The 16,731-nt window shown below is 43.8% G+C and overlaps 1 protein-coding gene across 1 annotated transcript in view; it reads right to left on the bottom strand.

The window, feature by feature from the left end:
• MSN (moesin) overlaps window positions 1-16,731 on the bottom strand; it is a 46,722-nt gene that overhangs the window by 7,374 nt on the left and 22,617 nt on the right. Inside the window, exons 2-7 of the mRNA XM_082322831.1 lie at window positions 12,425-12,508; window positions 3,242-3,337; window positions 2,431-2,705; window positions 1,871-1,954; window positions 1,371-1,517; window positions 805-901 (exon numbers count right to left, since the gene is read on the bottom strand). Of these exons, the coding sequence (XP_082178957.1) occupies window positions 805-901; window positions 1,371-1,517; window positions 1,871-1,954; window positions 2,431-2,705; window positions 3,242-3,337; window positions 12,425-12,508 (783 nt within the window). The remainder of the gene's footprint in view (window positions 1-804; window positions 902-1,370; window positions 1,518-1,870; window positions 1,955-2,430; window positions 2,706-3,241; window positions 3,338-12,424; window positions 12,509-16,731) is intronic.

Genomic DNA, 16,731 nt, shown 5'->3' with positions numbered 1-16,731 from the left:
CAGGGAGCATACAGTGACTTCGCTTCACTCGTTCATTACGAACACCATCGGGGTGGGTTTACCAGGCACACTGAGGCTGTGACTTCTCCCACCTTTCTTCCCACTTAGTTATTTAATGCAATAGTCTGGCCAGCCACATCAACTGTAATGTTTTGTCTTATACAAGAAAGCGTTAAACATTATGTCCAATGGATAAATAACTTTGTTCTGTTAAAAAGGAGCAACAGCAACAGGGAAATGCTTCCAAGCAGCAATGCAACAAGAATGACCAGAAGAATAGAAGGTATCTGCTGACACAGGAAATTAATAAGCTTTAAAGATAACCAATTACATTCATTATAAATTTGCAAGGGAAAAAACCCTCCCAGCATACCCTACAAAATGACCTGAAGCTTCAGCTTCAAGGGGAAAAACTGCAAAAGACCATCCCACACACTACTAAAGCCAATAGGCTGCAAAGGAAGCATTCACAGTTAACACAAGTGCCTCGGATCCCAAATTGTATTATCAGAGGATCTGAACAGTCTTAGGAGAATCAGAAACCCTAAGCAAAGAGCTTCTCCCTGCCACTGACTTTGAACAGCTTAAGGTTATATTGAATAAATTTCTACCCTCCTAGCCAGAAACAAATCCCAACTATCACCTTACTGCCATTAGACCCATTGTGTGCATACTGCTCTGAGCAGACCAGGTAGTAGAGCACTGCTTAAGTCAGCGTTGACATCATTGATGAAAAGATTACGGGCGGGGGAAGAGATTATTCAGCTAAGAAGCCAAAAGTTTAATTTGAATTTTGCTTCTTACTGGTGCTTTCTTGTCAATAGGCTTGATAACAAATTTCTTGTCATTGAATGAGATATTTCTGATCTCACTCCAAGGGAATCCAATTTTCGGTGTTAGCCTGCAGAAACAGAAAGCAAAAGGAAGTAAAAAAGCCCCAAGTCATTCCAAATTCTTGACTTACAATATAAAGCTCAAAATTCTACCAAGTCTGCCCTCATATTTCAGTACTCTTACATTGACTGGAATCAACAAACAAAATTAGTCATGCAAATGAACTACAAACATAAGAAGCAGTTTTTCAATCCTGCCTTTTTTTTTTTTAATGGAAAACAACTGGAGAATGCATCTGCGGCAGGAAGACTAGGGATACAAATAAAACTAGCTTGATAAGATTTTCCAATTTCTTGTATTTTTTAGTCCAAAGCAGCACGTTTTATGGATCATTCTGGCAGTGTCAAAAACATAGCCAAAAATGATATAGAAATTGTAGAGTTTAGTTGAAGACTTGAATTCCAGAAAAGATTAATTTTGAATGCCTTTATACTGAAAGGAGCTGAAGACAATGATGAGGAGAGGGGGTGTACTACCTGTCATTCTGCTCATAAATGTTGAGTCCAAGAGCATCTACACCTAGCCAGAGTTCAGAGCCCTTCTTGTTCTTAATGCTGAAGTAGTTCACACCATACATTTCCAGGTCCTGTGCAATCTTCAGGTACTCCAAGACAGCATCTTCTCTGCAGCATGCAAAAAGAAGATATTCCTTTTTGAGTCTATAAGCCATTAGAGCAAGAGGGTGCTGTCATCTTACATGGGCAGAGCAGCAACAAGTTGGCAAAGGTTCCGAGCATCACCCTAGTAGATCATAACAAACTCACTCTACAAACTCAGTGTTGTTTTCCTAAGAACAGCCAGCTGACGTGGACTAGGAAGGGCAGAAGCATGTGAACGCAGTTACTCTGAGCAGAATAACCTGAAGAATGCTAACTGATCCTGAAGCAAGCCACGGACTTTTGTATGCATTCATACATTACACACTAGCACATATCACACTACTTCAAATACAGTAGTTTCACACTGCATCAGTTACCTAATCATTCCTCGATGTTCCTCATGCCACACCTGGATTCTCTCCTCCCACTGGTCCTTGTTAAGCTTGTGCTGCTCCAGAACTCTAGGAAGAGTACATGGGATGTTTAAGACCAGCCACTGCATTTATGCACACACAGTCACATCACTCTTGAATAATGCTTCATTAAGTACTCCACTGACATCACAGTTCCCCCAGAAAAACATTCCAGGAAATACAGTTTTATTAGAAGGCTAGCTAGAGACACACTGGTCAGTATTCAGACTTCTGATAAATGGTAAGTTGTATTCAGTCGTGCTTCTCATTGTAGCATTACATCTTTTGGTTTTGGAGCTTCTCTCACTACTTCTGATTACAGTTTCTTCAGTAAGAATAAGATGTTTAAGATTAAAGCTCTTAATTAAGTGAATACTAACCCAATCCCCTCAGAGAGGCACCAGGCTATATTTCATTCTGAACGTTCCAATCGAGACATCCTGCCCCCCTCCTTGCCACCCCCCCAAAACAAATCCCAAACCCTTTAAGACAAAGAAGGTCTAAGACTACCCAGGTTCCCTCACCTCTGGGGGAGCAGTTTGTCACTAGCAAGGTAGCCAGACTTGTGCACCTCTTTGTTGAAGTCTCCATATTTTGACTGGACGGCATAAGAAGCCAGAAGGACGGCTGTTTCTGGAGGGCAATAAATGTCATCATTCAAAATTGCCTCCTTCACTTGGAGGAAGAAAAGGCGCTGCGTGATGTCCTGGATCAGCTCTTCTGCCACATCCTCTGGGTAGAACTTGGCACGGAATTTGAAAAGCAGGGGGCTTTCTTTGCGTACATCCTGTGCTGTTACCTGGAACAGAGTTACCAGATTTTATAGCCTACATACCAAGTGAAGGTGAGCAGGTTTACAAACAGGAAATCAAGCTTGCATTAGGAAAAAAATTCTCCTTTCCAATGCAGAAGTGAGTGGGCAGAAAAGCAAGGATTTTCACTTCCTTACTGCTACATACCTCATCACCTCTCCCCACAGGACTTATGACAAGCCACTAGTTACAGTAAGTGCTAGGTAAGTTACTTTCCAGGTTTCTCTCCAATCAAGATGCTCACGTGAGCACCACATTAGCGTGTTACCAGGAAGGGTAACAGATCTGCTGGATAACTCACAGGACTAGATGCAGGAGGACCAGGTCAGACACCGTGACTCCTTGTACCTTGGGAAGGGGGCGTGTGGACCGAAGGAAGGCAACACCAAGTCACTAATCTTGCATTACTTTAGGTGTGTGGAGAGGCAAGAACAAATCCCTGACAGAAGTACAGAGACTGAATTTGTCCCTGCCATCCCAGAGAAGGGAACCCAGGGCAAGTGAAAGCTTGGAGCAAACATACCTTTTTGTTCAATTTCAGCCATGTTGAGAAGCCCTTGGTGTCCTGGTACTGAAGTCCAAAAAACCAGACCTCTCTTAGACCAATTGTCTTGACAACCTGGAAGAAAGATGATTAGCAAGAGTGCCAGCCAGACGGGCTGATCTCGCTGGCGGCAGAGAACGTGCTAGAGGTAAGTTCAGATGAACACGAAGACGACCAGTGCCCTAGCCTCCTGCCTCCCCTGCTATGGCGCACATACGTAGATGAAAGGGCATCTGAGGGGTCTTAAGTGGGAGATGTATTGTATTCTTCCCTCTCCCTCATCTCTTTAAGGCTTGTTGCAATTTATAAAAAAATAGTTGGGACACTATTTTCTTCAGCTACTTATAAGCCAACATGTATAGCCCAAATACGATGCAACAGGTCTGACAGGTGTAATAGCTGCCAGGAATCAACAACGCAGCTCCGTTTTCAGGTACACCCCTCACTTATGCAAACGTACTACTCCTGGGCAAGCCACGAATCACCCTGCTAGCTTGTGTCCTACTAGGCTATGCTATTTTAAGATTTGTATTCTACTCCACCGATAGCTGTGGACAGGCCTTTCATGCAGCTCTTTAATGAGCGGCACCATTAAGAGGTACTACAGTGGGTAAATCGATATGCTGTCCCTTGTACCAGGACAAAGAGCCACCACAGAAATTAACTACGCCACCATGTAAGCTCTCTCCTTAGTCATTTCCCTAGCACACCACGGGTGCTATGTAAATAAGAGTTAAGAAGGCTTTACCGACATACTGTAACAAGAGAAAAGAGCCTCATGGGGGGGCAAGACTACTGCAGTATAATGCTACTGCTGGCAAAAAGGAGGGGCAAGTTTCTTGGTAAAGCCTGTTCACTAGCACAGGGCCACAGCTTTGTGCCCTGGCAAGCCTGGGACATGCCACAGGCTGCAGCAAGTCTAGAAACTGAAGTTCCCCCACATCTCTCCTGAACGCCCAGGAGCTGTTCGCATACTGACAAACAAGAAACCCGTCACCTCCATTACTAGACAAGGAAGGGGGAGGGAGAAGACACTTGCCTTTAGGTCAAGTACGACACTGTAAGCTGCTTCTACACACCACCCACCCCTTGGGCTTGCTCACAGCTTCCCTCCTTCAGAGGGCCTCAGTAACTGGACAGGAGGGGATAAGCCTTGCCCTGGGAAAACCAGCTGCCTGATCATGGTGTCCCCTCTGCCAGGTAAGCCGAGGTAATTTTGTACTGCCTTGTCTCATGTTTTATGATTTCTCCCTAAATGCCTGCTTCCTTTTAAATTACTTCCCTGTTGAATCCTAAGGATGCACTCTGTTCCCTTCTGATGTGGTCTCTAGCTTTGGCAAGGCACAACACCGAGGACATAGGTTCCCTGCACACACATGACTAGTTAGATTCTTTAGGGCTCAGATCAGACATTTCTTCTGGCCTTACAAAAGCAGCATTAGGGCCCTAGTTCCTTTCAGGCCCAAAAACCAAAGGGAGCTTTCAGCAGAGGCATGCTATTAGCAGCACACACAGAGACAACACCTACACAAGGCCGTGTAGTGTATATACATCATCCCACTGGAGTCCATTAAATTATTCAGCCTGTCCTTGCTTGAATATGAACTGAAGAGCTGGCCTGAAGCCCCTGTAAACACAGGGGAATGTGAGGCAGATAAACCTTCACTTGTGCACATCACGTAGTAGGATGCACACAGCTACGGGCAGTTTCGGAGAAGAATCAGAGTTTGCTGCATGCGTTGAAAGCTCGTGGTACACAGAGAGGCAGAAAGGCTGTTCTGCAGCCTAAGGCAAGCCCTGTTCTCGGCAGCATTGACATGTGAATGGGATGGAAGCTCCCCCCTCTGCTGCATGTGTCTGCTTGCCTCGCTTCCATTCGTCAGCAGCTTTCGCCTGGGAATTCAAGGCGCTGGACTGCCAGCAAGGAACTGAAAGGCATCACACTGAGGCCCTGCACAAAAGGACATTTATTCCACAGCAGAAGCCTGCACAGAAATAGCAGTGACAACAAGGGACTGGACAGAGGAGACAGCACAGCACACAACATCGCACCCCCAAGCTGCTATGAATCAAGGGGGGGTGGGAAGGGGGAAAAGACAGTCCTCCTCCCGCCTTCCCACCTCAGCTTCAGCAGGTTCCTTTAGTTCCATTTAGCAAGGGAAAAAGCATGAAGAAGAAACAGCTTTCTACGTCTGCAAGGAGTCCGGCTGGCAGTTAGCAGCTCAATTATGTTTGGGGTGTACAGCACTCAGAGCCCTGACGAACTGTGAGATGTTCCAAAAAGCAAACAGTTACTGGCAGTGGCTGAGGACAGAGAAGGGCTAGCACACAAGACAGAACACACAGTACTGTTTAACACAGAACACTATACTTAAGTATACTTATAAGTGCCTAAAGTTTACACTCTCGGCTGGAGAGGGACATCTTTTCTTTGTGCCAGGGAGAACACTAAGTCAGTCCCCTCTTTAGCCTGCAGTACAAGGCTTAAGTCTACAGCTGGCAACAGATCACAGGCAGCCTTAAAATCCAGCTGTCCCACAGTACCTTGACCAGCTATGACAAAGCTCCTCATCACGTACCATTAGCTTAAAATTCCACTTAGTGAGCAACACTGCCTCAGGGGAAAAGGTGCGTTTCTGGGTGACTCTCACTTCACCTTCTGCAGACAGTTTAAGCACACAGTAGTACGATTTTTTTAATTTATGTTCAGAGAAGAAACACAGGGTCTTCTGGGTAACGTTTTCTTTCACTTCTCCTTACTCCACATTTTCCAGGTCTGCATGACAACTCCTGTCCTCCCCCTTCTCCCTCCAAACGATGTTCTTGCCATTGAGTGCTGCCCCACAGCAGAAGGAGAGCCATAAGCAGCCTCTCAAACATAGATGAAGATGATGATTGAAGATTGCCCTCATTCTCAGCCCAGGAAATACACCACCACACTGGCGAACAAGTGCAGAACCTACATGAAAGCGCCATCTACACGTGGGCAAGACCAAAGCAGGCAAGCAGAGGAGAACACGTTCTATTCAGACCAAGTTCCTGCACCGAAGGCCAAAGCATCCCAGGCCATTCTGCAGCACATATCTGCCTTGAATCTCACCTGCTGTCCCGGTTAAAGATGAAGTGGGCTTCTCTCCCACTCTATGACAGGCATGTCAAGTACTTTTGAGAGAAAACTGCTAGCAAACCTTATTGCTGGAGGAGCTCTGACCTGCAGTTTCATATGCCATAGTCAAAAGTGACTTAGAACACAGTCTTCCAGGTACCCTAACTTAACACCCAAGACGGGCTCCATCTACAGCCATAAACATTCAACTGTTCCCTTTCCATTTGGCTGATGGATATATTTCTTTCCCTTTCAAAGTGCTAAAATGCCAAAGTGCTAAATGATAGGATCTTCTTTGAGTTTTTAAGCTTATTACAGTTTGCCATTGACCTCCTTAGCAACAAACAGTCCATTTTTGGTTGGACTACTGCTTTTATAAAAGCCAATAAGTTTCCACACATTCCTGTGGAATTTGAGACACATTTCCATACCACTCAACCGCAAACCTTCGTTACACAAACAAGAGTTCTGGGGTTTGCTGGAGGAACCGGTCACTGTCCCAAGACTTACTGCTTTCTACCATGAAACTGCCATAGTAAGTTTTTGGTTCAGTGCTTTCGTCTACTGGATCAAGTGCTCCAGACCAGTTTCCTATGTATTTAAACACTACTAGGTAGGACCTTACCACGGCTAAAGGCTTCTCTACAGCCTCCCTCCTCACAAAGCTTAGTTTACAACCCATGAGAGACCAGCCACTTTTACTCCAAAAGACAGCTCAACTCAGCTGGAGTTACTCAAAATTTGAGAGGGATTGGGTCAGCCTGTGTTGTAAGCTTTAGCAACCAGGAAAGGAGAGAGGGGCGAACTGGTACTCTACAAAACCATTAAACTCACTGCAGCAGATAAACAAGCCAGGGCAGGGCACATGAACTCAGAATCTTAGGAGCTCTGGCTCTTGATGAAGTCTGTAGGATCCTTAAGAATTAAAACAAAAAAATAAAGTACCCCCACACTCCACTACATATTAGGCTCAATGCTGAATATAAAATATAGCGTCAGTGACTAGGTTTAGAGTGAGCAGACAGATGCTTATTGTTACAATTTTAACCCATAGCTGAGTGCACTTTTCTATTACAAGCTTAGTTTTGACCCCAAAAGCTCACAAAACTGAGGAAAAGCCTCCTAGGAAAGTTAACCACATGCTTTCAAAGTCTGAAGTTAGAAATATTGAAGTTTTTCTAATGTCACATTTCTCCTTAACCTCTGACTTGGCTTCATGGCTCTTAATTGGACAGAGATCACCTTTAATGAGATTGGGTGCTTATGGTTACTCTAAAGGCTTATTCTGGAGTGGCATGCTGAAGCCACCATCTCCTGGACTTCGCAATGTCCAAAAGCTAGCACTGGAAGGACTGAAGTTTACGTGGCCAGCTACAGGCTCAGAGAGCACTAAGCACATCACTGAGAAGCAAATCTGTTCTGAAGTTGGAGAAAGAGGGTTCATTTTAGGCTGGGGAAGGAAGTACTGACTGAACAGTTTAGTAACCACAACTCATTGTTAAAAAGATCCTGATGTAGAGATCCCCACCCATCGACTGCATTCACCTCCCAACAGACCTCATACAGCAGACAGCTAAGGCTCCTCTACCAGAGGCTAGAATGAATAAGGGGCTCTGAAGGGGAAAGAAAGAACAAGGTGCCAGCAGGATTCAAGGGCAGTAATGATCAGAAACAAGGCATTTGAGAAGCTGCCTCATACAGCATGGGGGACATGGAAGAAGGGAGGATGTTTTCATACCGCACAAGTCAAAGCAGTTGAGGACTTTGTGACCAGTCTGTATGCAGGCTGCCTGAGGAGCCTGCAAGATGCAGTGTCCACTAAACCAGGGCATTTCCGTGCAAGCTTCCCAGCCAGCCAGCTGTGGAGCACCTAGGCAAGCGAGTTAGTTACCTCTTGCCCTGTCCAAGGTACAGGCTAGCTCTCATCACCCCTGCAACAGCCCAAGATCTCACTGATTCAAGCTAGAATCAATTTACCCAAAAAAAGGAAGCTTGAGAGGAAAAAAGATTGGAGGGACACAACTTCAAAGCTATCCACTGCAGTAAGTAGCTAAGTAGTTTTACCAGAGAAACGATTAATCCTTCATTAGGAGACACACAAAGCAAAGCAATGCTTTGTTTTACACACTAGTCTCCAGTCCAGCTGTCAGGACCCCTGACAGACACAGCCCATCCTCAAGCTCTTCTTTTAATCCATCCCTAGCAGCTGAAGAGTGGGAGCAGAGTTACTGGTTTTGCTAGTGAGTCGGTAAGAGCTGGAGTTCAGCAGCTGATGCTAAGAGGTACATAAGCAAAGCTGCAGAAGACAGACAGTACAAACCTCCTGCCTCAATTAATGCAGGTTTTGTCCATGCACACAAGCTTAAGCTATTTAAGCTAAAGCCGTACAGTTGCAAGCCTGGGGGATGGTGTTACAGGACGATCTCTAGTATAAATCATGATGTTACTGCACTGTATATCAGCTCAATGATATTTCTACAGCCAGCTACTTTGGGGCAAAAGATGATTTCCAACAAAGCAGTGAAGCATCTGCATTGTTCTACCACTACAAAAATTCACTTTGGAATTTAACGAAGCAGGAAAGAGGGAGACAGGAACATTTCTCCCTCAAGCCCATTCACCTATTATTACTATGGAACTTTAGACTCAAACTGTTCCTCCTCATGAAGCTATTACCTAGATACAAGCTTTCCAAGTCTTCTGAATCCTACTCAGAGTAAGTCAGAATTATGTGTGGCATAACGAATATATTTATTAAACAAATACTGCCTAAATGCTACTTAACAAAGCCAGCAGCATGCACTGAGGTAGCTGTGCAGCTAGAAATCTTGGTAATGCTTGGCAGCTTCCCTTTTGCTTAACTCAGAACTGACAGCTCAAAGTGAAAGGGCACTCCAGGCCAAAAACATGCACATTATCTTATTTTTTTCTGTGAAAAGAGTCAAAAGTCAAGTTTTACATTAGAAGGTCAATGTGCTGCAACAGCAAAACCGTAAGTTTGCTTTGTAGAGGAACTCTCCCTTCCCTCAGAAAAAGCATTGATGAAAGCAGCTCCTTTTTCAGAACCAGCATCACACAGAAAACACCAGATTACCAATTCCAGGAGCACAACATAGTTTAAGGGAGCTAGAAAACGAACAGCCATTAACTTTGTTCTTACACACCCCATCGTGGGACTGAAGACCACCTCAGGATAGAGACTGAGATAGAACGAACAGACGATCAGTCAGGCAGCAGTCACTGCTTAGTCCCCATCAGCAGCGTCAGCAAGGGGAACAGCTCCGGACTATCCCTTTACCAGAACTAATCCACACAAACAGCTCAGCCATTTGAAACATACTGGATGCATGCCAGCTGACAACATATTCAGAGCCCCATCCCCATACTAAAGGGAGCAAGTCTAGCATTTACGGTCCGCTCACTAGAGGCTCTCAGGTTTTGGTTTGGTATTCAGTTAGTTCTGTATGCAAAGATCAACAGTCTGTTTGAGCATCCATACACAAGAAGTCTTTGCTTTCCTTTATGTGCAAGTCTGACTATAAAGTCTCTTTTGCAATAGAAAAGAGCCTTGAATTTTCCATTAAAAAACAAATGGACAGACAACAGTCTGTTGTGTATCTGCATTCAGAGACCAAGATGAAACATTTCCCATTGTGGCAGGAGCTGAATAGCTACCTCCTTTGCAATTAGTTTCCTTAATTGCAAAGGGCCAATGATTAGATCACAGGGCAGCAACAGAAACTGGGATTAGGCTCCTCAACCACTCACACAGCAGTAGCCTCCAAAACTCCTTATTCATGCTAGAGGTGGAAGACTTTTGACATCCCCACACCTGCGAACTCCCTACCTTACTGCTCCCAACGTTCCCAAGCCCTGGCAGAGGGTTAGTCCTCCGACCACCATCACCGTGGTGCTACCAAACTAACACCACCGAGCACATCTGCCATTGGTGAGACTCTAGGACATTTATCTCAGTATCAGCCCTATCAGGAACCAACATCACCACCTCCACAAGGAAATCTCGTGTGCTAGGTGGTAGAAAACAGTTTAATTCTTATTCCAGCGAGTGTGATATACGGACAGTATAAAGAGATGGTGTCCAGACACCATATTTTAGAAATAGCAATTGTTTAACAGCTAGCTTCAGACACTTCCCCCCCCCCCACTGTATTTCCTCTTCCAACTCCACCTACAATCCTATTTAGCTGAAGTAAACACTGCTTCATTTACATTAGCAACTTAGAAACTTTGTTCGGCAACAGCAGTTGTTTTTTCCCTTTGCAAAGTGTTTACTATGGAAAAAACAAAACAAAGCTTCTGTTTAGACAGGTGCTGTGTGAAACACACTACAGGGAGGAGAAGGTGCAGCTGTCTGAGAACATGACACAAAGGAGTGAAATCAATTAGTAAGACATGAAGAGTTCCCATGCTGGAAACATGATCAGATGCTTCTCAAACAGAGACAAGTTGCTGAAGCCCGTCTGCCACCACAATGTCAGTTTGCAGCAAAAGCTGCAGATGGTCTAGAGCTGACTGAAAAAATTATGTGCAGATTAAAAATACTACTGACTTCAGTAGTATCACTTCTTAGCACCTGGTCCTTTGCCTGGATAATGTCAGAAGCCAGACACTGAAAAATAATCATGGGAAGCATCCACGTGAAGAACACCCCCTCCAAAAAAACAGTTCACCTTTTGATGAACTTGGGGGTATGTCACCTCAGCTTCACTGGCATACGCTCCCATGAACAAGCCGTGGTGGAGTTCCATGTTGCACACATGGATTCTGGACAGAATCCAGCTCTCACTTCCATCAAAAAAAAACCTGTTGGATTGGAGACCACACAGGGCTAAAATATATAGGAGCTACTATGTAGTAACACACAGATAGCTGAGAACTACGCTGCACCTCAGAACTTTCTGGAAAGCCTTTCTGCTTTTCCCATTATGAAAGGATGCTCTTTCAGTAAAGCCTAGGATCTCACTCTATGCCTTCCATTTCAGGGCTGGGCTGCAAAGAGCAATATAATATCTAGTGTTGAATCAGCCAGCTGAGTATGAGAGAAAGTAGTAGTTTGTGGTTAAACATCTAAAAAAAATTTTAAATTAGGTTTGCTGGCCCCAAATGAAATAGCTGACTTCTATGGGTGGGTCAGCCCTTAAGTTTCTCTCTTCATTAAGATAGGTACTGTGTAGAGCTGGCCCCAGAACGCTTAGCACTACCGAACCACACCCATATCTGACATACCTGGCCTGGCAGTTCCTTCACCTTGTCATTAATCCAAGAGTCATTTTACTTTTCTTTAAGCTATGAACTTACTGTTCAGATTTTCCTCCAAGTAGCAAATCCATGGCCTTCAGGATTATAGCAGAGAAACATAGTGGAGCCTGTCAAAAGTTGCAACTGCTGCAATTGATAATGTCTGTCTTCAGCTGCTCCAACTTTGGGCTGCACGTGCCTCCCTGCTTCTATTTGGACCAAAGCAGGAGGAAATTTGCCTGGCCAGGGAATGCAGAGGAAGGCTGAGGCACCCAGATGAAGACAGCCCAATACAGTACAGTATATAACTTCTCTTACGCTTTCCCTCAGGGCCTGATGGGAGCACAGAGTATCACTTCACCTGCACTTAAGGGTTGCAGCAACGTTCGAAAGCTGGCTAAGCCTCTCCTGTTTTAGAGACCAACTACTCTTTGAAATCAATTACACAATGCTTGCAAGTAAGCCAACCAAAGACAGCTTACTAGCTCCCTCATAAGACTTTTCTTACCTTATGAATTATGACTGCAGACATCTACTGCTTTCCAATTATTATTATGATGAGCTATAGCACCAATTCAGTTCATCAGAGGTAAGAATAGCTCCTAACACATTCTTGGAGATTAAAAAATGCACTAGTTTTGAAAAAATGTAGAATTTCTTACTACACTGAGTTCTCTTGAAGTTATTATACACACTGTCATTTAATCTTTGAAGTCCTTTAGAAATTGTTTGCTGTTGCCTTAATAGAATCACAACATGTGTATCAACTTTAGATCTTCTGCAGCTCCATCACTTACCTGATCAAAGAGTTGCTTCCCTGTAGTGTTGGGCTGGATGGCAAACTCCAGCTCAGCATCCATGGTGGTAACACGCACACTGATCTGGAAGACAGAAAATGCATCATTACAACACATGCTCTAAGTGACACTACCCAATAATGAAAACCAAAATTTGCCTACAGCCAGAGATCAGCTCCCAAGCCTCCAGGAACTTCACTGTGAGCAGTTCCAAAGTCATCTACCCTGCCAGCATGGTGTTCCCAGTTTCCCTGTAGAAGATAACTTCCCTGTTTTGCAGTGTAAGAGTTTATCCTCTCTGTTCCTACTAATATTCCCATCCATATACTGACACATGTAATAGCCATTTACAGCTTATGAAGTTGAATTTCTAACATAGAACATTCCAGTGTCTTTCACAAAAGCAGAGATGTTGCAAACCTCAGTACACACAACCAGACATCTAACCCTTCCATTTGAAGGATGAATGTCAAGGAAGTCTTAGGCTTAGACCTAAGAAGTAAGATCATGAATGGTCTTCCAGAAGAAACATTATATGACACACTATCTTGACAGGAAAGCCTCACCACCACGTTTTCACATGTGAAATGAAAGTGGCAAGGGACTGCAGCAAGGGACTTTGCAGTTTCATCCCACAGAAGCAGGAAGACATCTGTACCTCTTTCGCCAATACTTCTCATTAAGCAAGTTAAACAGCAGAGGCATTTCACCTCAAAGATTACTGGAAAACACAGCCAATTCCGTTCACAACTCCTGATCATTACTGGAAAGCATCGTGTAGACTCTTAGGGGTAGACAGGAATACTCCTGCCTGAATGCAGATGCCTTAACTTTTGACCAGGCAAAGTAAGGCCTGCAAGTACACCAAGCTGTCTGAGAATTCATTTCTATTTGCGTACTTATCAACTGAAAAAGGTAAAGATATTTCACAATTTATGAACACAAGCTGCAGATATTTTAGATCAAACTGTTTTAATGCTTTTCCATCAAATCAAACGTTGAAGTTGTACAGACAACATATTCAGAGTGCACCAAACCCCAGCATACAGGCCTTGCATTCATAGTTCTCCATCTATGCCAACAGCCATTTACCCCACATCAACAAATCCTAATTTATTTGCTCTTCAGTGCAATCAATCCTCTTAGCACTTTCCGCCAGCCTCCCAGGGGTGAGGGGTGGGGGGGAATTATGCTGTGAACAGTTTTAGTAAGAATAACGCAAACTCACATTTAAACTATAAGCTAACCACATGACGCTAAAGACCAAAAAAAATCTAGAGTAAGCAGAGAAATATTCAAGGAACCACCCAATACCGATATGATCACAGCCAGTCCTGATCCCTGTATTTTTACTGAGTATATGGACAGATGTCACACCTTGTTTACTAAGAAAGCAGCAGCAGACTGCAAGAGAGCTACAACCATTTTTTTTTTTTTCCATAAGCAAGAAGCGTTCTGCTAGTTAAATCTAAGTCAAGTGCCGAAAAGAGACCACTAAGTCCAAATACATTTTGAAGTTTCCCAAAAAGCCTACTTGATCCTAGGCACACCACTATTTTGTACTTGATATCCTCTCGTGATGAACCTAAAGGTTTTCTTGTATTAAGTTTAGCTAAGAATTTAAGCACATTCTGTAAGAGGTTAAAGGTAGGCTTAGCACAGCAAAGCTGAAGTCAAGAAGAGTTGCAGTTCCAATTGTTGCATATATAAGGAATGCTATTTAGACATTATTGGAGCAAAGATATCGTGAACAAGCAGACCAGGAGTAAGTCGGTTTTGAAACCCTCTGAACCTTCTGGCACAGTGAAGTCAAACTGAGGAAAAACCATCCCGTAGCAGTAGCAAGGAAAGAGCAAATGACCTAAACTCATAAGCAATCAAACTTCGTTTAAAATTAGCAGCTTTCAATAGCATGCAGTTGTGTTAAGCTCTCTTGCTGTACCTCCCCAAAATTATTCTCCTCAGACCCTGTTGACAATTGGCCGATTTCACAGCGCTTTGGTGAACCAGGAATCCAGTCACTCGCTAGAAGGGCTGAACGCTCCCCAAAACAGCTTTGTTACTTGTACCTGGAAGCAGTCTCTTCTACCAGAAGGAGTGCCAGCTTGTAAGCCTGACGTGCCCAGCACACCTACCAGCGAGAGCAAAGGTGTCCATAAGCCACATCTAAGTATAAGAGGGGATACGTTAAATGAGCCATTAAGCAACAGGTTGATTTTTGGTTGTTTTAAAGTCTTTCCTGTTCACCTAAAACACTAATGTACCAGCTACCACGAAAGAAAACATCTTTTTGCTCCACTGTTTATGGATAAAACACAGTAGCTACTCTTATCTGATATCATCTGTAAAGGTGATTGAATGCTGAAGTATCTGAGCACAGAGGAAGCACCAGAAAACAGAACCGGAACATTTGTGGCAGCTCTTTGCAACCTGTGCCCAAATAGCTTTTAAGCTATTCAGAGCGAATCAGACCTTAAAATTTAAAATAAAGCTGCTTCAGTAAGTATCCTCATAATTCACGCAGAATACTTCTTTGTAAGACTCACATCTTTGTTAGCACAGTAAAATAACGTCCTGTGCTGGAACCAGCAAAATTCTTTCACTGTCACTCACTTAAATGCACTTAAGCTATCTGGCCAGTTATCATCCTTCGATTAGTACATTCAATAGGAAGAGAGATACTTTTTCCCCCAGTTAAAAGCCCCCTGTGCTCAAGATGAGCAGCAACCCAAGGCGCAGCAGCAGCACAGTCTTGAATGGGGTCTGCACTTGCAACTTCAGCCTATGCTATTTTCGAAGCCAGCATGAGCTAAGACACCACAGGAAACAGGCTTGTGCTGCAGAGAACCACACCCCGGTAACGCTGGCTTCCCTGCTCTGAGCGGGGCTTAGCACATTCAATGGCATGCTGCTGTTAACTGTCAGCAGACCGAGCTGGGGAAAGCATGTCCTGGGCTGTACCGCTGACATTTTAACCACTAGCTTTGTAGTAATTCAATACGTGGCTGAGAAGTTCATTTGCTGTAAAACTGAGTTTTGTTAAGCCTCATTGGTGTGGAAACAACATTCAAAGAATTTTTTCCCACATGCTACAAAGCCAGGGGTTTTTTTTGTGCCAGTTGTGAACTGGAAAAACAAAGTGAGGTTTCTACCGTTGCAGGTGGTGGGAGGCACTGCTCTCCATTCCCAGTTAGCAGATAAGAGGCCTGACAATACTTCAGAGCAAGCATTTTGTTTCATTTCAAGAGCCTGCATACTGGCACAGAAATACAAATTGGTTCTCCTGGCATGTAAAAAGGCTGAAAAACCAAGCACCAAGGGAGCTTCGTTCTGCAAGATACCCAGGAGCCACCTCACTACTGGCAACTCGGTTTCACTGACCTTCATGTGCTCTGCCTGCAGCTCAGCAAACTACGAGACCCAGGCTGCTGTAACCTCTACCTGACAAGTGCCAGACACTGCATGTTCACCCTCATCCTCCTCATTCATTTGAAGTCTTGCTTTTAGTAAAACCACTTTACTGAGGCATTCACAGCTGCGTACTGCCCGACACAGATATTGCACAAGGGTTACACAACAGAAGTGCTACACCAGAAGAAAGCCAGCATGATCCAGTCCCATCATAATTTAGACTCCCGTTTGCCTCGTCCCTTAAGAATTACTGTGCCAACACACTTTTAAACCATTTATCTAGTTTACCATCAATGCTTATTCTAAGAAAAGCCTCAAGATTCATTAGCATGAAGTTTTTACACTTTGTATTTCTAAACTATCTAATGAGGTTTTCCTAGGTTTGAGGGCTGGCATAGCACATCAGCACGCTTACCATTTGGGTTGCAAACAGAATAAAACGCTCCTCAATAAGATAACCAACTCAGCCTTCTGAGCATACACAGAAGTCAGTCCAGACAGGCAAGGTGCACGCTGCTGAGATGTAAGGCATAAGAGTAAATACAGTGAGAAAGAGACATTGCTCGCCAGCAATCAGATCACAAGGTCCACAGTGGCAGTCCTTATCCCCAAGTATACTACACCCCTTTTCCAAAATTTGTTGTTAGTAAATTTTGTCTTAAACTTTTAACACTCAGGAGGTGTTTTTAGAGGACTTACTGGATTTCATCATCAAGAGATTTACCAAAAAAAACCCAACAAACCAACCCTATCCTAATGCAGTAATTTATACTCAAATTCTATTTAAAGCAACTCATTGACTTTTTTCATCATAGCATTTATAATGCACTCACTGCTGCATCCAAGTGTCTGCAACCCTCTAAATTCTGCTTAGATCTTAAACTAGCAGAAGTTTT

Source organism: Platalea leucorodia (genome assembly GCF_965183815.1).
Source record: "Platalea leucorodia genome assembly, chromosome: 10".
Taxonomy (NCBI): domain Eukaryota; kingdom Metazoa; phylum Chordata; class Aves; order Pelecaniformes; family Threskiornithidae; genus Platalea; species Platalea leucorodia.
Note: the sequence above shows the minus strand (reverse complement) of the source record. Positions and strands in the feature narration are given on the sequence as shown.